General features: G+C 44.6%; 1 protein-coding gene across 1 annotated transcript in view; it reads left to right on the top strand.

The window, feature by feature from the left end:
* Positions 1-23725, top strand: part of LOC143775622 (long-chain fatty acid transport protein 2-like) — a 370792-nt gene that overhangs the window by 329519 nt on the left and 17548 nt on the right. The window contains exons 8-9 of the mRNA XM_077263969.1: positions 19322-19520; positions 21716-21813. Coding sequence (XP_077120084.1) covers positions 19322-19520; positions 21716-21813 — 297 coding nt within the window. The remainder of the gene's footprint in view (positions 1-19321; positions 19521-21715; positions 21814-23725) is intronic.

Here is a 23725-nt window from a genome sequence, read left to right as displayed (position 1 = left end):
AGCGCGTCGCTTGTGGATGTTCACGGTCAGGGACAAGTCGCTTCCTTGTCCTCCTCAGCAAAAACTACAACAAGAGAGAAGGATGCAGCAGGCGACACAACGGGTCACTCCATGGAGCTCTTTACACATACCGTCCCTGGCTTAGAAAGTGAAACATTTAACAGGCCATGCCCATTACAAGTATATTCTGACATGGAGTGCACTGATGCACAGCCACAGCCAGAGTACTATGCTGCTCCTTTGACTCAGACCACCACATTGCCCTCTCAGGGTACAGATCCACAATCAGACCCTGATGAGACTATGTTGCCCCGCCACGAACGCTATACCACCGACCGACACAGTGACACAGACGAAGTTGCACACGAGCTCGAAGAGGAGGTAATAGATGACCCAGTTATTGACCCCGATTGGCAGCCATTGGGGGAACAGGGTGCAGGCGGCAGTAGTTCAGAAGCGGAGGTGGAGGAGGGGCCGCAGCAGGCATCAACATCGCAACAGGTTCCATCTGCCGGGCCCGTATCTGGCCCAAAACGCGTGTCAAAGCCAAAACCTGTTGGAGCACAGCGTTGCCATCCGGTTAAAGCTCAGTCTGCAATCCCTGAAAAGGGATCCGAGTCTAGGAAGAGTGCAGTCTGGCATTTTTTTAAACAACATCCAACTGATCAGCGCAAAGTCATCTGTCAAAAATGTTCAACTAGCTTAAGCAGAGGTCAGAATCTGAAAAGTCTAAATACTAGTTGCATGCATAGACACTTAACCACCATGCATTTTCAAGCCTGGACTAACTACCAAACGTCCCTCAAGGTTGTAGCACCCTCGGCCAATGAAGCTAGTCAGCAACGCAACATCCCTTCCGTCACTGTAAGGCCACCATTTTCCGCACCACCGGCAGTATCTGTGCAGGTTTCTTTGCCAGCCAAAAGCAGTCAGGGTCAGGGAATCACCAGTTTTGTAGGAGGAAATATTGCATCTAGGGCACCGGCGGAAACAATACCGTCTCCAACCGTCTCTCAGTCTGCCATGTACACCGGCACACCCGAAAGTTCCACGATCTCCAGCTCTCCAGTCCAGCTCACCCTACATGAGACTCTGGTTAGAAAAAGGAAGTACTTATCCTCGCATCCGCGTACACAGTGTTTTAACGCCCACATAGCTAGACTAATCTCGTTAGAGATGATGCCCTACCGGTTAGTTGAAAGCGAAGCTTTCAAAGCCCTGATGGAGTACGCTGAACCACGATACGAGCTACCCAGTCGACACTTTTTTTCCAGAAAAGCCATCCCAGCCCTGCACCAGCATGTTAAACAGCGCATCGTCCATGCACTCAGGCAATCTGTGAGTACAAAGGTGCACCTGACTACAGATGCATGGACCAGTAGGCATGGCCAGGGACGTTATGTGTCCATCACGGCACACTGGGTGGATGGTCCACAGGCGACATCAATTTAGGGACAGTTGTGCCTAGCCCACGGTCTAGGAAACAGTTGGCTGTAGGCGTTCGCACCCCCTCCTCCTCCTCGTCCTCCTGCAGAAGCTACAGCTCTTCCACAGAACGCAGTCTGCCAACCACTCCATCGGCAGATGACACTGTTGCACACCAGTTGTCCCATTATGGGCCAGCTACTGCCAAGCGTCAGCAGGCTGTATTGGCTATGAAGTGCTTGGGCGACAACAGACACACCGCGGAAGTTCTGTCCGAGTTCTTGCAACAAGAAACGCAGTCGTGGCTGGGCACAGTAGATCTTGAGGCAGGCAAGGTAGTGAGTGATAACGGAAGGAATTTCATGGCTGCCATCTCCCTTTCCCAACTGAAACACATTCCTTGCCTGGCTCACACCTTAAACCTGGTGGTGCAGTGCTTATTGAAAACTTATCCTGGGTTCTCCGACCTGCTCCTCAAAGTGCGTGCACTTTGCTCACATATCCGACGTTCGCCTGTACACGCCAGCCGTATGCAGACCTATCAGCGGTCTTTGAACCTTCCCCAGCATCGCCTAATCATAGACGTTGCAACAAGGTGGAACTCAACACTGCACATGCTTCAGAGACTGTGCGAACAGAGGCGTGCTGTTATTTATTTGTGGGAGGATACACGGGCAGGCAGTAGGATGGCAGACATGGAGTTGTCAGGTGTGCAGTGGTCTAAGATACAAGACATGTGTCAAGTCCTTCAGTGTTTTGAGGAATGCACACGGCTGGTTAGTGCAGACAACGCCGTAATAAGCATGAGCATCCCCCTAATGCGTCTGCTGATGCAAAGTTTGACGCACATAAAGGAGCAGGCGTCTGCACCAGAGGAAGAGGAAAGCCTTGATGACAGTCAGCCATTGTCTGGTCAGGGCAGTGTACAGGACGAGGTAGCGGGCGAAGAGGAGGTGGAGGACGAGGAGGATGATGGGGATGAGTATATTTTTAATGCCGAACCTTTCCCGGGGGCACAGGAAATTGGTTGCGTGTCACGGCCGGGTTCTGGTTTTTTGAGGGACACAAGTGACGTAGATTTGCCTGCAACTGCCCCTCAACCAATCACAACCGGAGATTTGACAACTGGAACTTTGGCCCACATGGCGGATTATGCCTTACGTATCCTAAAAAGGGACACACGCATTACGAAAATGATGAACGATGACGATTACTGGTTGGCCTGCCTCCTTGATCCACGCTATAAAGGCAAATTGCAAAATATTATGCCACATGAGAACTTGGAACTAATATTAGCAACCAAACAATCAACTCTTGTTGACCGTTTGCTTCAGGCATTCCCAGCACTCAGCGCACGTGATCGTTCTCACACGAGCTCCAGGGGGCAGCAGACTAGGAGTGTTAGGGGTGCACACATCAGAAGTGGCGTTGGACAGAGGGGTTTTCTGACCAGGTTGTGGAGTGATTTTGCTATGACCGCAGACAGGACAGGTACTGCTGCATCAATTGAAAGTGACAGGAGACAACATTTGTCCAGTATGGTTACTAACTATTTTTCATCCCTTATCGATGTTCTCCCTCAACCGTCATTCCCATTTGATTACTGGGCCTCCAAATTAGACACCTGGCCAGAATTGGCAGAATATGCATTGCAGGAGCTTGCTTGCCCGGCAGCAAGTGTCCTATCAGAAAGAGTATTCAGTGCTGCAGGTTCAATATTAACCGAAAAAAGGACTCGTCTGGCTACCCAAAATGTTGACGATCTAACATTCATTAAAATGAACCACAACTGGATTTCAAAATCTTTTGCCCCACCTTGCCCGGCCGACACCTAGCTTTCCTATGAAAGGCTCTTGCCTGTGAATTACTTTTCTAATGTCTAATTTGCTGCAGCTGATTGTACAGCATACGACATGTTTACACCTCCCTAAATGGCCAAACTCCCCACACAGGGCCGTGGTATCGCGACTTGGCGCAAGCACCCGTGAGACTGCTGTTTGTCTGAAGAGGTGGGTGTGCTCGCTTTTGGTTGACGGCATTGCTACTGGGTCCCTCATAGTACAATGTAGTGTCTCTGGCGGTGGTGGTGCGCACCCAACGTCAGACACACCGTTGTAACATGAGGGGCCCTGGGGCGGTCCCGCCGGCCTCTAGAGAGTTCCCCCCTACCCCAGCTCAAAATGTGCTCTACCACATGCAAAATTATGTCGCACAGCTCCACCAATCTTTAGTCTATTCGCTGACATCATTCAATGTCTGGCACTGACAATACAAATTTGTAGACATCTATGATGCAACTTAAAGTAGTCTGTGTCTGTGTCCTATATTGGCACCATTAAATAGTTACTGCCAAATTACTATGTCAGAAACTCAGCAGATGAGCCCACCCCTGTACCTAAGTATGCCACCTTTTTTTTTGTTTTGGTTGTTTTGCGAGACATTAACATCTATTTATATTTTGGGAGTACTGGGACAGACACTCCTTGCACTACTCCTCCACTCACCACCAAGCTGCCCGTGTATCCATGTAACCGCTGTAAAACTGCCATGAGCCTATTGTTTGTTATTTTAGGCCTTTGATAGCCTGTCTGCGGTCCCTACTTTAAATACTCCTCCACTCACCACCAAGCTGCCTGCCCGTGTATCCATGTAACCGCTGTAAAACTGCCATGAGCCTATTGTTTGTTATTTTAGGCCTTTGAAGCCTGTCTGCGGTCCCTCCTTCCACTAGTCCTCCACTGACCAGACCACTGCTGCCCGTGTACCCCTGGAACCAATTATAAAGTGCCTACAGCCAGCCCATTTTTTTATGTTAGGCCTTTGAAGCCTGTCTGCGGTCCCTCCTTCCACTAGTCCTCCACTGGCCAGACCACTGCTGCCCGTGTACCCCTGGAACCAATTATAAAGTGCCTACAGCCAGCCCATTTTTTTATGTTAGGCCTTTGAAGCCTGTCTGCGGTCCCTCCTTCCACTAGTCCTCCACTGACCAGACCACTGCTGCCCGTGTACCCCTGGAACCAATTATAAAGTGCCTACAGCCAGCCCATTTTCTTATGTTAGGCCTTTGAAGCCTGTCTGCGGTCCCTACTTTAAATACTCCTCCACTCACCACCAAGCTGCCTGCCCGTGTATCCATGTAACCGCTGTAAAACTGCCATGAGCCTATTGTTTGTTATGTTAGGCCTTTGATAGCCTGTCTGCGGTCCCTACTTTAAATACTCCTCCACTCACCACCAAGCTGCCTGCCCGTCTATCCATGTAACCGCTGTAAAACTGCCATGAGCCTATTGTTTGTTATGTTAGGCCTTTGATAGCCTGTCTGCGGTCCTTACTTTAAATACTCCTCCACTCACCACCTAGCTGCCTGTGTATCCATGTAACCGCTGTAAAACTGCAATGAGCCTATTGTTTGTTATTTTAGGCCTTTGATAGCCTGTCTGCGGCCCCTACTTGCAATACTCCTCCACTGACCACAATGCTGCCTGGAGTGCCTGCCTGTGTATCCATGTAACCGATGTAAAACTGCCATGACTGCCTACTGTTTGTTATTTTAGGCCTTTGATAGCCTGTCTGCGGCCCCTACTTGCAATACTCCTCCACTGACCACAATGCTGCCTGGAGTGCCTGCCTGTGTATCCATGTAACCGATGTAAAACTGCCATGAGTGCCTACTGTTTGGTATTTTAGGCCTTTGATAGCCTGTCTGCAGCCCCTACTTGCAATACTCCTCCACTGACCACACCAATGCTGCCCGTGTACCCCTGGAACCTATTTAAAAGTTCATAGAGCCTAGTTATATATTTTATTTACTATTAATAAGGCCATGATGGACTACGCTGTACCACGCTACAAGCTAACCAGTCGACACTTCTTTTGCAAGAAAAGCCATCCCAACCCTCCACCAGCATGTAGAAGACCGCATTGTCCATGCACTCTGGCAATCTGTGAGTACAAAGGTGCACCTGACAACAGACGCATGGACCTGTAGGCATGGCCACGGAAGATTACGTGTCCATTACGGCGCAATGGGTTAATGTGTTGGATGCATGGTCCACAGGGGACAGCCTACTAAGTCTGTCTGCAGTCCCTAATTCAAATTGTCCTCCACTGTCTAAATCGGAGCTTCCACCTTCTGGCTTTCGGCCTATAGTATCAGAAATTAAACTGCATTTGGCCTTCAACTTTGGTTAGGGCCTACTAACGGCTTCTGCCCCTCCCTGGTGTTGCCCTCAACTAAATAAAGCTGAGCTTCAACCTTCTGCTCCAAATTACCATTTTAAAAAATGCAATAGGCTTTTCCGGCCTACTAAAGGTGTCTGTCTGTGTGCCCCTGCCTGGTGTTGTCCTCAACTGAATAAAGCTGAGCTTCAACCTTCCGGCTCTCATTAAGTGGTTTTTAAAAAACAAAATGGTGGTTAGGGCCTACTAACGGCTTCTGCCCCTCCCTGGTGTTGCCCTCAACTAAATAAAGCTGAGCTTCAACCTTCTGCTCCAAATTACCATTTTAAAAAATGCAATAGGCTTTTCCGGCCTACTAAAGGTGTCTGTCTGTGTGCCCCTGCCTGGTGTTGTCCTCAACTAAATAAAGCTGAGCTTCAACCTTCTGCTCCAAATTACCATTTTAAAAAATGCAATAGGCTTTTCCGGCCTACTAAAGGTGTCTGTCTGTGTGCCCCTGCCTGGTGTTGTCCTCAACTAAATAAAGCTGAGCTTCAACCTTCTGCTCCAAATTACCATTTTAAAAAATGCAATAGGCTTTTCCGGCCTACTAAAGGTGTCTGTCTGTGTGCCCCTGCCTGGTGTTGTCCTCAACTAAATAAAGCTGAGCTTCAACCTTCTGCTCCAAATTACCATTTTAAAAAATGCAATAGGCTTTTCCGGCCTACTAAAGGTGTCTGTCTGTGTGCCCCTGCCTGGTGTTGTCCTCAACTAAATAAAGCTGAGCTTCAACCTTCTGCTCCAAATTACCATTTTAAAAAATGCAATAGGCTTTTCCGGCCTACTAAAGGTGTCTGTCTGTGTGCCCCTGCCTGGTGTTGTCCTCAACTAAATAAAGCTGAGCTTCAACCTTCTGCTCCAAATTACCATTTTAAAAAATGCAATAGGCTTTTCCGGCCTACTAAAGGTGTCTGTCTGTGTGCCCCTGCCTGGTGTTGTCCTCAACTAAATAAAGCTGAGCTTCAACCTTCTGCTCCAAATTACCATTTTAAAAAATGCAATAGGCTTTTCCGGCCTACTAAAGGTGTCTGTCTGTGTGCCCCTGCCTGGTGTTGTCCTCAACTGAATAAAGCTGAGCTTCAACCTTCTGCTCCAAATTACCATTTTAAAAAATGCAATAGGCTTTTCCGGCCTACTAAAGGTGTCTGTCTGTGTGCCCCTGCCTGGTGTTGTCCTCAACTAAATAAAGCTGAGCTTCAACCTTCTGCTCCAAATTACCATTTTAAAAAATGCAATAGGCTTTTCCGGCCTACTAAAGGTGTCTGTCTGTGTGCCCCTGCCTGGTGTTGTCCTCAACTAAATAAAGCTGAGCTTCAACCTTCTGCTCCAAATTACCATTTTAAAAAATGCAATAGGCTTTTCCGGCCTACTAAAGGTGTCTGTCTGTGTGCCCCTGCCTGGTGTTGTCCTCAACTAAATAAAGCTGAGCTTCAACCTTCTGCTCCAAATTACCATTTTAAAAAATGCAATAGGCTTTTCCGGCCTACTAAAGGTGTCTGTCTGTGTGCCCCTGCCTGGTGTTGTCCTCAACTAAATAAAGCTGAGCTTCAACCTTCTGCTCCAAATTACCATTTTAAAAAATGCAATAGGCTTTTCCGGCCTACTAAAGGTGTCTGTCTGTGTGCCCCTGCCTGGTGTTGTCCTCAACTAAATAAAGCTGAGCTTCAACCTTCTGCTCCAAATTACCATTTTAAAAAATGCAATAGGCTTTTCCGGCCTACTAAAGGTGTCTGTCTGTGTGCCCCTGCCTGGTGTTGTCCTCAACTAAATAAAGCTGAGCTTCAACCTTCTGCTCCAAATTACCATTTTAAAAAATGCAATAGGCTTTTCCGGCCTACTAAAGGTGTCTGTCTGTGTGCCCCTGCCTGGTGTTGTCCTCAACTGAATAAAGCTGAGCTTCAACCTTCCGGCTCTCATTAAGTGGTTTTTAAAAAACAAAATGGTGGTTAGGGCCTACTAACGGCTTCTGCCCCTCCCTGGTGTTGCCCTCAACTAAATAAAGCTGAGCTTCAACCTTCTGCTCCAAATTACCATTTTAAAAAATGCAATAGGCTTTTCCGGCCTACTAAAGGTGTCTGTCTGTGTGCCCCTGCCTGGTGTTGTCCTCAACTAAATAAAGCTGAGCTTCAACCTTCTGCTCCAAATTACCATTTTAAAAAATGCAATAGGCTTTTCCGGCCTACTAAAGGTGTCTGTCTGTGTGCCCCTGCCTGGTGTTGTCCTCAACTAAATAAAGCTGAGCTTCAACCTTCTGCTCCAAATTACCATTTTAAAAAATGCAATAGGCTTTTCCGGCCTACTAAAGGTGTCTGTCTGTGTGCCCCTGCCTGGTGTTGTCCTCAACTAAATAAAGCTGAGCTTCAACCTTCTGCTCCAAATTACCATTTTAAAAAATGCAATAGGCTTTTCCGGCCTACTAAAGGTGTCTGTCTGTGTGCCCCTGCCTGGTGTTGTCCTCAACTGATTAAAGCTGAGCTTCAACCTTCTGCTCCAAATTACCATTTTAAAAAATGCAATAGGCTTTTCCGGCCTACTAAAGGTGTCTGTCTGTGTGCCCCTGCCTGGTGTTGTCCTCAACTGAATAAAGCTGAGCTTCAACCTTCCGGCTCTCATTAAGTGGTTTTTAAAAAACAAAATGGTGGTTAGGGCCTACTAACGGCTTCTGCCCCTCCCTGGTGTTGCCCTCAACTAAATAAAGCTGAGCTTCAACCTTCTGCTCCAAATTACCATTTTAAAAAATGCAATAGGCTTTTCCGGCCTACTAAAGGTGTCTGTCTGTGTGCCCCTGCCTGGTGTTGTCCTCAACTGAATAAAGCTGAGCTTCAACCTTCCGGCTCTCATTAAGTGGTTTTTAAAAAAAAAAATGGTGGTTAGGGCCTACTAACGGCTTCTGCCCCTCCCTGTTGTTGCCCTCAACTAAATAAAGCTGAGCTTCAACCTTCTGCTCCAAATTACCATTTTAAAAAATGCAATAGGCTTTTCCGGCCTACTAAAGGTGTCTGTCTGTGTGCCCCTGCCTGGTGTTGTCCTCAACTGAATAAAGCTGAGCTTCAACCTTCTGCTCCAAATTACCATTTTAAAAAATGCAATAGGCTTTTCCGGCCTACTAAAGGTGTCTGTCTGTGTGCCCCTGCCTGGTGTTGTCCTCAACTGAATAAAGCTGAGCTTCAACCTTCTGCTCCAAATTACCATTTTAAAAAATGCAATAGGCTTTTCCGGCCTACTAAAGGTGTCTGTCTGTGTGCCCCTGCCTGGTGTTGTCCTCAACTAAATAAAGCTGAGCTTCAACCTTCCGGCTCTCATTAAGTGGTTTTTAAAAAACAAAATGGTGGTTAGGGCCTACTAACGGCTTCTGCCCCTCCCTGGTGTTGCCCTCAACTAAATAAAGCTGAGCTTCAACCTTCTGCTCCAAATTACCATTTTAAAAAATGCAATAGGCTTTTCCGGCCTACTAAAGGTGTCTGTCTGTGTGTCCCTGCCTGGTGTTGTCCTCAACTAAATAAAGCTGAGCTTCAACCTTCTGCTCCAAATTACCATTTTAAAAAATGCAATAGGCTTTTCCGGCCTACTAAAGGTGTCTGTCTGTGTGCCCCTGCCTGGTGTTGTCCTCAACTAAATAAAGCTGAGCTTCAACCTTCTGCTCCAAATTACCATTTTAAAAAATGCAATAGGCTTTTCCGGCCTACTAAAGGTGTCTGTCTGTGTGCCCCTGCCTGGTGTTGTCCTCAACTAAATAAAGCTGAGCTTCAACCTTCTGCTCCAAATTACCATTTTAAAAAATGCAATAGGCTTTTCCGGCCTACTAAAGGTGTCTGTCTGTGTGCCCCTGCCTGGTGTTGTCCTCAACTAAATAAAGCTGAGCTTCAACCTTCTGCTCCAAATTACCATTTTAAAAAATGCAATAGGCTTTTCCGGCCTACTAAAGGTGTCTGTCTGTGTGCCCCTGCCTGGTGTTGTCCTCAACTAAATAAAGCTGAGCTTCAACCTTCTGCTCCAAATTACCATTTTAAAAAATGCAATAGGCTTTTCCGGCCTACTAAAGGTGTCTGTCTGTGTGCCCCTGCCTGGTGTTGTCCTCAACTAAATAAAGCTGAGCTTCAACCTTCTGCTCCAAATTACCATTTTAAAAAATGCAATAGGCTTTTCCGGCCTACTAAAGGTGTCTGTCTGTGTGCCCCTGCCTGGTGTTGTCCTCAACTGAATAAAGCTGAGCTTCAACCTTCCGGCTCTCATTAAGTGGTTTTTAAAAAACAAAATGGTGGTTAGGGCCTACTAACGGCTTCTGCCCCTCCCTGGTGTTGCCCTCAACTAAATAAAGCTGAGCTTCAACCTTCTGCTCCAAATTACCATTTTAAAAAATGCAATAGGCTTTTCCGGCCTACTAAAGGTGTCTGTCTGTGTGCCCCTGCCTGGTGTTGTCCTCAACTAAATAAAGCTGAGCTTCAACCTTCTGCTCCAAATTACCATTTTAAAAAATGCAATAGGCTTTTCCGGCCTACTAAAGGTGTCTGTCTGTGTGCCCCTGCCTGGTGTTGTCCTCAACTAAATAAAGCTGAGCTTCAACCTTCTGCTCCAAATTACCATTTTAAAAAATGCAATAGGCTTTTCCGGCCTACTAAAGGTGTCTGTCTGTGTGCCCCTGCCTGGTGTTGTCCTCAACTAAATAAAGCTGAGCTTCAACCTTCTGCTCCAAATTACCATTTTAAAAAATGCAATAGGCTTTTCCGGCCTACTAAAGGTGTCTGTCTGTGTGCCCCTGCCTGGTGTTGTCCTCAACTGAATAAAGCTGAGCTTCAACCTTCTGCTCCAAATTACCATTTTAAAAAATGCAATAGGCTTTTCCGGCCTACTAAAGGTGTCTGTCTGTGTGCCCCTGCCTGGTGTTGTCCTCAACTGAATAAAGCTGAGCTTCAACCTTCCGGCTCTCATTAAGTGGTTTTTAAAAAACAAAATGGTGGTTAGGGCCTACTAACGGCTTCTGCCCCTCCCTGGTGTTGCCCTCAACTAAATAAAGCTGAGCTTCAACCTTCTGCTCCAAATTACCATTTTAAAAAATGCAATAGGCTTTTCCGGCCTACTAAAGGTGTCTGTCTGTGTGCCCCTGCCTGGTGTTGTCCTCAACTGAATAAAGCTGAGCTTCAACCTTCCGGCTCTCATTAAGTGGTTTTTAAAAAACAAAATGGTGGTTAGGGCCTACTAACGGCTTCTGCCCCTCCCTGGTGTTGCCCTCAACTAAATAAAGCTGAGCTTCAACCTTCTGCTCCAAATTACCATTTTAAAAAATGCAATAGGCTTTTCCGGCCTACTAAAGGTGTCTGTCTGTGTGCCCCTGCCTGGTGTTGTCCTCAACTGAATAAAGCTGAGCTTCAACCTTCTGCTCCAAATTACCATTTTAAAAAATGCAATAGGCTTTTCCGGCCTACTAAAGGTGTCTGTCTGTGTGCCCCTGCCTGGTGTTGTCCTCAACTGAATAAAGCTGAGCTTCAACCTTCTGCTCCAAATTACCATTTTAAAAAATGCAATAGGCTTTTCCGGCCTACTAAAGGTGTCTGTCTGTGTGCCCCTGCCTGGTGTTGTCCTCAACTGAATAAAGCTGAGCTTCAACCTTCCGGCTCTCATTAAGTGGTTTTTAAAAAACAAAATGGTGGTTAGGGCCTACTAACGGCTTCTGCCCCTCCCTGGTGTTGCCCTCAACTAAATAAAGCTGAGCTTCAACCTTCTGCTCCAAATTACCATTTTAAAAAATGCAATAGGCTTTTCCGGCCTACTAAAGGTGTCTGTCTGTGTTCCCCTGCCTGGTGTTGTCCTCAACTGAATAAAGCTGAGCTTCAACCTTCCGGCTCTCATTAAGTGGTTTTTAAAAAACAAAATGGTGGTTAGGGCCTACTAACGGCTTCTGCCCCTCCCTGGTGTTGCCCTCAACTAAATAAAGCTGAGCTTCAACCTTCTGCTCCAAATTACCATTTTAAAAAATGCAATAGGCTTTTCCGGCCTACTAAAGGTGTCTGTCTGTGTGCCCCTGCCTGGTGTTGTCCTCAACTGAATAAAGCTGAGCTTCAACCTTCCGGCTCTCATTAAGTGGTTTTTAAAATACAAAATGGTGGTTAGGGCCTACTAACGGCTTCTGCCCCTCCCTGGTGTTGCCCTCAACTAAATAAAGCTGAGCTTCAACCTTCTGCTCCAAATTACCATTTTAAAAAATGCAATAGGCTTTTCCGGCCTACTAAAGGTGTCTGTCTGTGTGTCCCTGCCTGGTGTTGTCCTCAACTAAATAAAGCTGAGCTTCAACCTTCTGCTCCAAATTACCATTTTAAAAAATGCAATAGGCTTTTCCGGCCTACTAAAGGTGTCTGTCTGTGTGCCCCTGCCTGGTGTTGTCCTCAACTAAATAAAGCTGAGCTTCAACCTTCTGCTCCAAATTACCATTTTAAAAAATGCAATAGGCTTTTCCGGCCTACTAAAGGTGTCTGTCTGTGTGCCCCTGCCTGGTGTTGTCCTCAACTAAATAAAGCTGAGCTTCAACCTTCTGCTCCAAATTACCATTTTAAAAAATGCAATAGGCTTTTCCGGCCTACTAAAGGTGTCTGTCTGTGTGCCCCTGCCTGGTGTTGTCCTCAACTAAATAAAGCTGAGCTTCAACCTTCTGCTCCAAATTACCATTTTAAAAAATGCAATAGGCTTTTCCGGCCTACTAAAGGTGTCTGTCTGTGTGCCCCTGCCTGGTGTTGTCCTCAACTAAATAAAGCTGAGCTTCAACCTTCTGCTCCAAATTACCATTTTAAAAAATGCAATAGGCTTTTCCGGCCTACTAAAGGTGTCTGTCTGTGTGCCCCTGCCTGGTGTTGTCCTCAACTAAATAAAGCTGAGCTTCAACCTTCTGCTCCAAATTACCATTTTAAAAAATGCAATAGGCTTTTCCGGCCTACTAAAGGTGTCTGTCTGTGTGCCCCTGCCTGGTGTTGTCCTCAACTGAATAAAGCTGAGCTTCAACCTTCCGGCTCTCATTAAGTGGTTTTTAAAAAACAAAATGGTGGTTAGGGCCTACTAACGGCTTCTGCCCCTCCCTGGTGTTGCCCTCAACTAAATAAAGCTGAGCTTCAACCTTCTGCTCCAAATTACCATTTTAAAAAATGCAATAGGCTTTTCCGGCCTACTAAAGGTGTCTGTCTGTGTGCCCCTGCCTGGTGTTGTCCTCAACTGAATAAAGCTGAGCTTCAACCTTCCGGCTCTCATTAAGTGGTTTTTAAAAAACAAAATGGTGGTTAGGGCCTACTAACGGCTTCTGCCCCTCCCTGGTGTTGCCCTCAACTAAATAAAGCTGAGCTTCAACCTTCTGCTCCAAATTACCATTTTAAAAAATGCAATAGGCTTTTCCGGCCTACTAAAGGTGTCTGTCTGTGTGCCCCTGCCTGGTGTTGTCCTCAACTGAATAAAGCTGAGCTTCAACCTTCCGGCTCTCATTAAGTGGTTTTTAAAAAACAAAATGGTGGTTAGGGCCTACTAACGGCTTCTGCCCCTCCCTGGTGTTGCCCTCAACTAAATAAAGCTGAGCTTCAACCTTCTGCTCCAAATTACCATTTTAAAAAATGCAATAGGCTTTTCCGGCCTACTAAAGGTGTCTGTCTGTGTGCCCCTGCCTGGTGTTGTCCTCAACTGAATAAAGCTGAGCTTCAACCTTCTGCTCCAAATTACCATTTTAAAAAATGCAATAGGCTTTTCCGGCCTACTAAAGGTGTCTGTCTGTGTGCCCCTGCCTGGTGTTGTCCTCAACTGAATAAAGCTGAGCTTCAACCTTCTGCTCCAAATTACCATTTTAAAAAATGCAATAGGCTTTTCCGGCCTACTAAAGGTGTCTGTCTGTGTGCCCCTGCCTGGTGTTGTCCTCAACTGAATAAAGCTGAGCTTCAACCTTCCGGCTCTCATTAAGTGGTTTTTAAAAAACAAAATGGTGGTTAGGGCCTACTAACGGCTTCTGCCCCTCCCTGGTGTTGCCCTCAACTAAATAAAGCTGAGCTTCAACCTTCTGCTCCAAATTACCATTTTAAAAAATGCAATAGGCTTTTCCGGCCTACTAAAGGTGTCTGTCTGTGTTCCCCTGCCTGGTGTTGTCCTCAACTGAATAAAGCTGAGCTTCAACCTTCCGGCTCTCATTAAGTGGTTTTTAAAAAACAAAATGGTGGTTAGGGCCTACTAACGGCTTCTGCCCCTCCCTGGTGTTGCCCTCAACTAAATAAAGCTGAGCTTCAACCTTCTGCTCCAAATTACCATTTTAAAAAATGCAATAGGCTTTTCCGGCCTACTAAAGGTGTCTGTCTGTGTGCCCCTGCCTGGTGTTGTCCTCAACTGAATAAAGCTGAGCTTCAACCTTCCGGCTCTCATTAAGTGGTTTTTAAAATACAAAATGGTGGTTAGGGCCTACTAACGGCTTCTGCCCCTCCCTGGTGTTGCCCTCAACTAAATAAAGCTGAGCTTCAACCTTCTGCTCCGAATTACCATTTTAAAAAATGCAATAGGCTTTTCCGGCCTACTAAAGGTGTCTGCCCCTCCCTGGTGTTGTCCTCAACTGAACAAAGCTGAGCTTCCACATTCTGGCTTTCGCGCTATACTATCAGATATTAAACTGCATTTGGCCTACTAGTGTGGTTAGACCCTTGAAACAGTGTCTGCTGCTCTTGGGTTTGCTACTCCACTGAACAAAGCAATGCCGCCTGTTTAGTCCTGTTACCAATTTTGAACTGCATTTAGCCTACTTTATTCTTTGGCCCTATATCTGTTTCCTCCTCATCCTGCCCATTGCCCAGCCACTGCTAAATGAGTCTGCTGGTACATTGACCTAGACCACTACATTCCCCTTGTACTCTACACAGCCAGAATCTGACCCTGCTGAAAGTAAGGTTCCCCTTCCCGCATGTTATACCACCTTACACAGGGACAAAGAGGAAGGTGCAGATGAAAGTGCAGGTTCCTTCATCAGGTGGGGGGGCATACTCGTTGGCGACGTCACTGGCACAGGGCCCCTCAGAGTACGCAAAAGTGTCGCTGCTGGTGGGAGGCGCCCCCGCCATGCAAACACACCGCCGTACTTTGAGGGGCCCTGTGCCAGTGCCAATGCGAACGAGTGGGCCCCCCCCTGCTTGCTCAGGATCACAGCACTTGCAACGTTTAAATACTTACCTTTCCCTGCAACACCGCCGTGACGTAGTCCGCATTTCCTGGGCCCACGAAAAACTTGAGCCAGCCCTACTCCCCCCACAACTTTCCCCCAATTCCCTATGCCCAACTATTATTATACAGTTAATTAAGATTGGCAAGCTTCAGAAACAAGAATGGATGTTTTTGGCATTAAAATGGGCACTGTAGGTGTTTTCCTGGCCTCCACTCACTGCCGACTATGCTTCCCCATTGACTTGCATTGGGTTTCGTGTTTCGGTCGATCCCCGACTTTTAGCGATAATCGGCCGACTGCACTCGACTCGACTCTGGACAAAATCGGGTTTCCCAAAACCCTACTCGATCTTAAAAAAATGAAAGTCGCTCAACCCTACTCTTCATCAATCTGGCTCCAACTTTCTCTGATTGCTGTTGCCAGATCAGCTTTGCAGGTTGGAGCCTTGTCATGGACCATTTTCTTCAACTTCCACCAAAGATTTTCAATTGGATTGAGATCCGGACTATTTGCAGGCCATGACATTGACCATATGTGTCTTTTTTCAAGGAATGTTTTCACAGTTTTTGCTCTATGGTAGGATGCATCTTCTTGAAAAATGATTTCATCATCTCCAAACATCCTTTTAATTGATGGGATGAGAAAAGTGTTCAAAATAACAACATAAAATTGTGCATTTATTGAAGATGTAATGACAGCCATCTCCCCAGTGCCTTTACCTGACATTTCAACCCCATATCATCAATGACTGTGGAAATTTGCATGTTCTCTTCAGGCAGTCATCTTTATAAATCTCATTGGAACGGCACCAAACAAAAGTTCCAGCATCATCACCTTGCCCAATGCAGATTCGCGATTCATCACTGAATATGACTTTCATCCAGTTATCCACAGTCCACTATTGCTTTTCCTAAGCCCATTCATTCCTCATTTGTTTTTTTTTTTGCATTTCCTGTTTTGGAGACATATTGCTTTAAGTTTCCGGTCTTGATGCTTTGATGTCTTCCTTGGTCTACCAGTATGTTTGCCTTTAACAACCTTCCCATGTTGTTTGTATTTGGACCAGATTTTAGACACAGCTGACTGTGAACAACCAACATCTCTTGCAATATTGCGTGATGATTTACCCTCTTTTAAGAGTTTGATAATCCTCTCCTTTGTTTCAATTGACATCTCTCATGTTGGAGCCATGATTCATGTCAGTCCACTTGGTGCAACAACTCTCCAAGGTGTGATCACTCCTTTTAAGTTTCAGACTAACGAGCAGATCTAATTTGATGCAGGTTTTATTTTGGGGTATGAAAATTTACAGGGTGATTCCATAATTTTTCCCCTATGCTTGGTTAAAAAAAGTAACCATTACTGACTACTACATTTTTTGTTCTTGATTTCTTTTAGTGTTTCTTAAAGCCAGAAAGTTGCCATTTGAAATGACTTCAGTTTTGTGCCATGTCTGTGATCTGCTTTTTTCCTACAAAATTAAACAACTAAATGAACATCCTCCAAGGCCGGTGATTCCATAATTTTTGCCAGGTGTTGTATATATATACAGTACAGACCAAAAGTTTGGACACACCTTCTCATTTAAAGATTTTTCTGTATTTTCATGACTATGAAAATTGTAAATTCACTCTGAAGGCATCAAAACTATGTGCATGTGGAATTTTATACTTAACAAAAACATGTGAAACAACTGAAATTATGTCTTATATTCTAGGTTCTTCAAAGTAGCTACCTTTTGCTTTGATGACCGCTTTGCAAACTCTTGGCATTCTCTTGATGAGCTTCAAGAGTAAAGGCCCGTCTCACATAGCGAGGTCGCTAGCGAGATCGCTGCTGAGTCACAAGTTTTGTGACGCAACCCCTGCTGTGAGATCGCTGGTCGTGTCGGAATGGCCTGGACCTTTTTTTGGTCGTTGAGGTCCCGCTGACATCGCTGAATCAGTGTGTGACACGGATTCAGCGATGTCTTCGCTGGTAACCAGGGTAAACATCGGGTTACTAAGCGCAGGGCCGCGCTTAGTAACCCAATGTTTACCCTGGTTACCATCGTAAATGTAAAAAAAACCAAACAGTACATACTCACCTTTCAGTGTCCGTCAGGTCCCTTGCCGTCTGCTTCCTGCACTGACTGACTGCCGGCCGTACAGTGAGAGCAGAGCGCAGCGGTGATGTCACCGCTCTGCTGTTAGGGCCAGCGCTCAGTCAGTGCGGGAAGCAGACGGCAAGGGACCTGACGGACACCGAAAGGTGAGTATGTACTGTTTGTTTTTTTTGGTAACCAGGGTAAACATCGGGTTACTAAGCGCGGCCCTGCGCTTAGTAACCCGATGTTTACCCTGGTTACCAGCGAACCTCGGCATCGTTGGTCGCTGGAGAGCTGTCTGTGTGACATCTCCCCAGCGACCACACAATGACTTACCAACGATCACGGCCAGGTCGTATCGCTGGTCGTGATCGTTGGTAAATTGTTTTGTGATACGGTACCTTTAGTCAGCGGGAATGGTTTTCTCTTCACAAGTGTGCCCTGTCAGGTTTAATAAGTGAGATTTCTTGCCTTATAAATGGGGTTGGGACCATCAGTTGTGTTGTACAGAAGTCTTGTTGATACACAGCTGATAGTCCTACTGAATAGACTGTTAGAATTTGTATTATGACAGAAAAAAGTAGCTAAGTAAAGAAAAATGAGTGGCCATCACTACTTTAAGAAATGAAGGTCAATCAGTCTGAAAAATTGGGAAAACTTTGAAAGTGTCCCCAAGTGCAGTGGCAAAAGCCATCAAAGCGCTACAAAGAAACTGGCTCACATGAGGACCGCTCCAGGAAAGGAAGACCAAGAGTCACCTCTGCTTCTGAGGATAAGTTTATCTGAGTCACCAGCCTCAGAAATCATAAAGGCATACTGAACCAGCATGGCTACCACAGCATCTTGCAACAGCATGCTATTCCATCCGGTTTGCATTTAGTTGGACCATCATTTATTTTTCAACAGGACAATTACCTCAAACACACCTCCAGGCTGTGTAAGGGCTATTTGACCAAGAAGGAGAGTGATGGGGTGCTATGCCTGATGACCTGGCCTCCACAGTCACCAGACCTGAACCCAAGCGAGATGGTTTGGGGTGAGCTGGACCGCAGAGTGAAGGCAAAAGGGCCAACAAGTGCTAAGCATCTCTGGGAACTCCTTCAAGATTGTTGGAAGACCATTCCTGGTTACTACCTCTTGAAGCTCATCAAGAGAATGCCAAGAGTGTGCAAAGCAGTCATCAAAGCAAAAGGTGGCAACTTTGAAGAACCTAGAATATAAGACATAATTTCAGTTGTTTCACACTTTTTTGTTAAGTATATAATTCCACATGTGTTAATTCATAGTTTTGATGCCTGCAGTGTGAATGTACAATTTTCATAGTCATGAAAATACTGAAAAATCTTCAAATGAGAAGATGTGTCCAAACTTTTGGTCTGTAATGTATATATATATATATATCATTAAACAGAAGAAGATATGTCCTAACATGGATGTTTAAACCTGTATGAGTTATATCCAATAAAGAGCACAAATACACAGCAAAAGAAGGGTGAGTGCCGCATATCTTCTTCTGTTTAATGATTATTCAGCTACACACTTGAATTGCAGAGCACCACACACCCAGAGAATTCGTGACAACTGCAGTTCAGTTTTAAATGAATCCAAGTCCTAAAGAGTCTGTATTCCTCTTGTGCCGTCTATTTCACTTTTTTTTGATGTTGGAAATATATATATATATATATATTTTATATATATATACACATACATATATAAGTTTGTGTTAAGTTAGCATAACTTGCCCTGTAGGAGAGCAGTTAAACTCTATTTATGGATATGTATAGCTTGATGTCAGAAGTATCCCATGACGTAAATATTTTTAAGTACATTTTTGGCATTTTGACTTTGCTGTTAATACACAAAAAAATCATGATAAAAGTAATCGTGATATTGGCTTACTTTGCTTTTTGCTAATATTGTAATAGACTGGAATCATAATAACATTCAGAGCAGAACTATATAAACTGTAGAGTGTTATGCCTTGCGCAAGACCTAGGGATATGGTGCATGACACATTGTGCAAAAAACAAAGCAAGAATTTATTTTCTTGAATCAATTTCTGTATATAGCACCACCATATTCCACAGCGTTTTACTAACATCATCACTGTCCCTGTTGGGGTTCACAAGCCAAATTCCCTATCAGTATGTCTTTGGAGCTTGGGAGGATACAGGAGTATCCGGAGGGGACCCAAGCACAGGGAGAACATACAAACTCCTTTCAGATGTTATCCTTGGAGAGATTCAAGCCCAGGACCACAGCACTGTAAAGCAGTGAGCCACCGTGCTGTCCTCATTGCGTCATGCATTACCGCTTCACACCTGCAGTAGGCATACAACAGTTTATCTATTTTGCACCAAGTTTTCCTTTTACTGATTATATTGTATGGGTATTGTTAAATGTTTAATATTTTCCCTCTGTCTTAGGTGAGACTGGACTACTGATTGGAAAACATTTGACACGTAATCCAATCGTTGCTTATGCAGGAGATAGAAGCCAGACAGAGAAAAAGATACTTCACAATGTTCTTGAAAAAGGAGATACATATTTTAACACTGGAGATTTGATCATGGTTGACAAAGAAGGGTTTATTTTCTTTCAGGATCGTGTAGGAGATACATTTCGGTAAATATTTTTATAAAGTTGACACTTTAAAATATGTATTAGATTCTCTAATCAATACTGTTTCAATTCCATAATTTATTCCATTTGAATCATACAGCGCTCCGTTTATACACAATTTTTAATTCTACCCTTTTTATTTGCTTGTTTTAATTTGTTTTTGGCATTTTGAAAGTTCTTTATAGAAGCCAATGGGGAAATTTCATTAAAAAAAAAGCATACCTTACAATGCTGTGTTTTGATAAATGTCTCAAAATGGCAACAAAAAAGGCAAAATAAAAATAAATGCTTTGTGTTTAAAAATTCCACTAAAAAGCCTTTTACAAACATGATTAAATACAGGATTCATTTAATCCACTTGTCCAGGGATGCATTAGGCTATGTGCACACGTAGAAAAGAGCTCTGCGGATTTTCTGCAGCAAATTTTAGAAATCCGCAGGTAAAAGGCACTGCGTTTTACCTGTGGATTTACCGCGGTTTTTGTGCAGATTTTGTGCGGATTCCACCTGCGGTTTTACACCTGTGGATTCCTATTATGGAGCAGGTGTAAACCGCTGCGGAATCCGCACACAGAATTGACATGCTGTGGAATGTAACCAGCAGGGTTTCCGCGCGTTTTTTTCCACAGCATGGGCACTGCAGATTGCGTTTTCCATAGGTTTACATTGTACTGTAAACGCATGGAAAGCTGTTGCGGACCCGCAGCTGCAGATCCGCAGCAAAATCCACAACATGTGCACATAGCCTTAATTTGATGCTCACTTGGGTAAGATTGACAAGTCCACTGGGAAAAGTTGTGAAATTTGCATTTTTTTAAGGGTCATTTGCCAGTTGTGTAGTGGAACTTGCACTTTCTCACATAGCTGGATATGTTTCTGAACAGTCTCAGGGTCATTAATGGTGTATGCAACAGTAATGTCTGCAGTTAGTGTGAAGAGTCCCGGGGATTCAGCTGCTCAGGGGTATGTGTGTATTCTCTGCATTTTCCAATAATTGGTCTGCATTGGTCTTTCCGTGCTCTCAAGTTTTACCTAAAACATTGGTAAAATGAAGACTACATTGCCATACAATTTCATACGGGTGGGTTCCACCTTTATAGTGGTGCTGTTTGTCTCCCACCTGCAGGGCAACTATTTCAATTACTGATTGAATTTAAAGGTATAGAGGTCTAGTTGCTTCTCTACCAAGTTATGAAACTCCTGTATCTCGCTATCATACCATTATGGACACATCTTTAGTCTCCACTCTTCACTTACTACATGCTGGCATCATATCAAGAGGATATTACCTATTTCTCTGAAATAACAGTAGGAAGGGAATTACTAATGTCAGAATTCACTGGGTTGCACTTTCACACCAGTTCAGAAATGTAGTCTAACTACCTTTCCTACTTCTGTTCTGACAAAGTTTTCAAGAGATGCAATCGGGCAACTCTGAGATGCCCACAGTTGTTATTTCCCTATAGGTTGTAGATTGTAGTGTGCATCTTCTTTGTCTGGTTTAACAAGCATATTTCATCAATCATTCTACCCTCAAATCAGACCCATTTGAGAGAATTTAACTGTGAGTGGAATCCATAAAACAGAATGAAATTATTACACATGGCCTGTGTTGCTGTGATCGGGTACTCATCTTTCCCCTTTGTATACCCTGGTCAATACCATACCTTATACTTGAATTTGCTGAGTCTGCCCATCCATTGCTGCTGTTAAGGCCCTCATCGTAGAGTATGTGGTTAACAGCAGCACTCATGAAGATTACTTCAAGAAATACACTTTATTCTTCTGTACAAAGTTCACCACAGTGGTAAGTGACAATATAATGAAAAAAAGAAAAAATATCTTCAAGCAATTTCTTTGTAACGTTTCGACCTGAGGCCCGGGTCTTTTTCAAATTCGCAAGCGTAGGAATGAAACGGTGGCTTGTTGTTTGCGCTCGTCCTCTACTAGGGAAACAAATGCATTAAAGATATTGGTGGTAGTGGGTATCCTGGTAGCATCAATGAAGCCAGTGACATTACGACTGCATTTGCGGTATGGGGAATGTCCAAAGTGGAGGGGGCGCTATACACTTATTTCTCAGCGCTGTTAAAAGCGGCGCTGAAGAATAAGTACCCTTAACTGCCGCTATTAAAAGACGTATCGGCGGTCATTAAGGGGTTAAGTTTTACCTGCTGATGTAACATGTTGTTTTCCAGGTGGAAAGGGGAAAATGTGGCAACAACAGAAGTGGAAAACTTTGTGTCAATGTTGGATTTCATTGAAGTTGCCAATGTCTTTGGTGTTACAGTGCCTCGTGAGTAAAAGATAATGTAGTTTTGCAGTTTAATATAATTTCAGCATCAATCTAGAGTAAACAATAAAGTACTAAACATGTTTAGGATATATGGACATGCAAATTATTATTATTTATTATTACAGAGCCATTTATTCCAGAGTGCTATACAGTATATATGAAAAGTAGTATACATAATTAAAAAACAAGTACAATAGTCATGAACAATAAAAGTCACTGACTGGTACTAGAGAAGAGGGACAGCAATGATAATGTGTGCAAACTGTAAAGCGCTGCGAAATATGTTGGCGCTATATAAAACTAAATATTATTATTATTATAAGAGAAGACCTTGCCCATGAGGACTCACAATCTACAAGGAATTGGTGAAGATACAGTAGGTAAGGGGAGATATGGTATAGAAGAATGAGGGCTACTGCAGGTTGTAGGCTTGTCGGAAGAGGTAGGTCTTCAGGTTCCTTTTGAAGAGTTTCATGGTAGGCAAGAGTCTAATGTGTTGGTGAATATGTAGTTTTAAGGAGAGAGCAAAGTCAAGGGTCACACCAAGGCAGCGAGCTTGCGGGACTGGGGAGAGTGAGCAACCATTAACTTTGATGGAAAGGTCTGTTGGGAAAGTTGAGTGACATGGGGGAAAGATGATGAATTCTGTTTTGTCCATGCTAAGTTTAAGAAATCGAGCAGAAAAGAAGGATGAAATACGTGACAGACATTATAGTATTTTGGCTTGTATGGAGGTGATTTCAGTGTAATCAGTACAGATATGATATTGAAAGCCATGGGACTCTATGAGCTGTCCCACGCCAAAGGTGTAGATGGAGATGAACAGGCGTCCTAGAACTGAGCCTTGGGGGGTATAAACAGATAGGGTAAGAGATGAGGTGGTCATGTGTGAGTGGGAGATGCTGAATGTCCAGTCTGTTAGTTATGAAGAGATCCAAGATGGTGCCAAGTTTGTGATGCCAAGAGATGAGAAAATCTATAGTAAAAGGGAATGGTCCACTGTGGTGAAGGCAGAGGACAGATCCAGGAGGAGAAGGACATAGTAGTGTTGCTTGGCTTTGGTGGTTAGTAGGTCATTGGTGACTTTAGTTAGGGCACTTTCGGTTGAATGATGAGGTGGGAAGCCAGATTGTAACCAGTCAAAGAGGGAGCAGAAGTAGATGTAGGAGGACAATTCAAGATGGACATGTTGTTTGTTGTGATTCGGTTCGTGGGCTCCCCCGGTTGTCTCTTGTGGTACTGGTGTCCTGCAAGCTTTGCCTTCTCAGTTCACCTGTTCCTATCAGGATGTGGGAGTATCCTATTTAACCTTGCTCCTTAGTCATTCTTATGCTGGCCATCAATGTATCCAGAGTGATTCTGTTGCATGTTCCTGCTCCCAGTTTTCTGCTCAGCTAAGTTGGACACTTTAGTCCTTAAGTCTATTTTTGTATGTTTTGTCCAGTTTGCACTTATGTGAATCTCTGCAGCTGGAAGCTCTTGTTGGGCTGAAATTACCACTCCAGTGGCATGAGTTGTCACATGAGTTAAGGTAATTTCAGGATGGTGTTTTGAAGGGTTTTGCAGCTGACCACGAAGTCCTCTGTTGTATCTTTCTGCTATTTAGTTAGCGGGCCTCTCTGTGCTAAATCTGCTTTTATACTACGTGTGTCTTTTCATCTGCTCTCACCGTTATTATATGTGGGGGGCTGCTATCTCCTGTGGGGACATTCTCTGGAGGCAAGCCAGGACTGTGTTTTCTTCTACCAGGGGTAGTTAGTTCTCCGGCTGGCGCGCGGCATCTAGAGACAACGCAGGAATGCCCCCTGGCTACTTCTAGTGTGGTGTGTAGGTTTAGCATCGCGGTCAGCTCTAGTTTCCATCACCCGAGAGCTTGTCCGTTTATTCTATGCTTCTGATGTTTCCTTGCCAT

The sequence above is a fragment of the Ranitomeya variabilis genome, chromosome 5 (genome assembly GCF_051348905.1).
Source record: "Ranitomeya variabilis isolate aRanVar5 chromosome 5, aRanVar5.hap1, whole genome shotgun sequence".
Taxonomy (NCBI): Eukaryota; Metazoa; Chordata; class Amphibia; order Anura; family Dendrobatidae; genus Ranitomeya; species Ranitomeya variabilis.
Note: the sequence above shows the minus strand (reverse complement) of the source record. Positions and strands in the feature narration are given on the sequence as shown.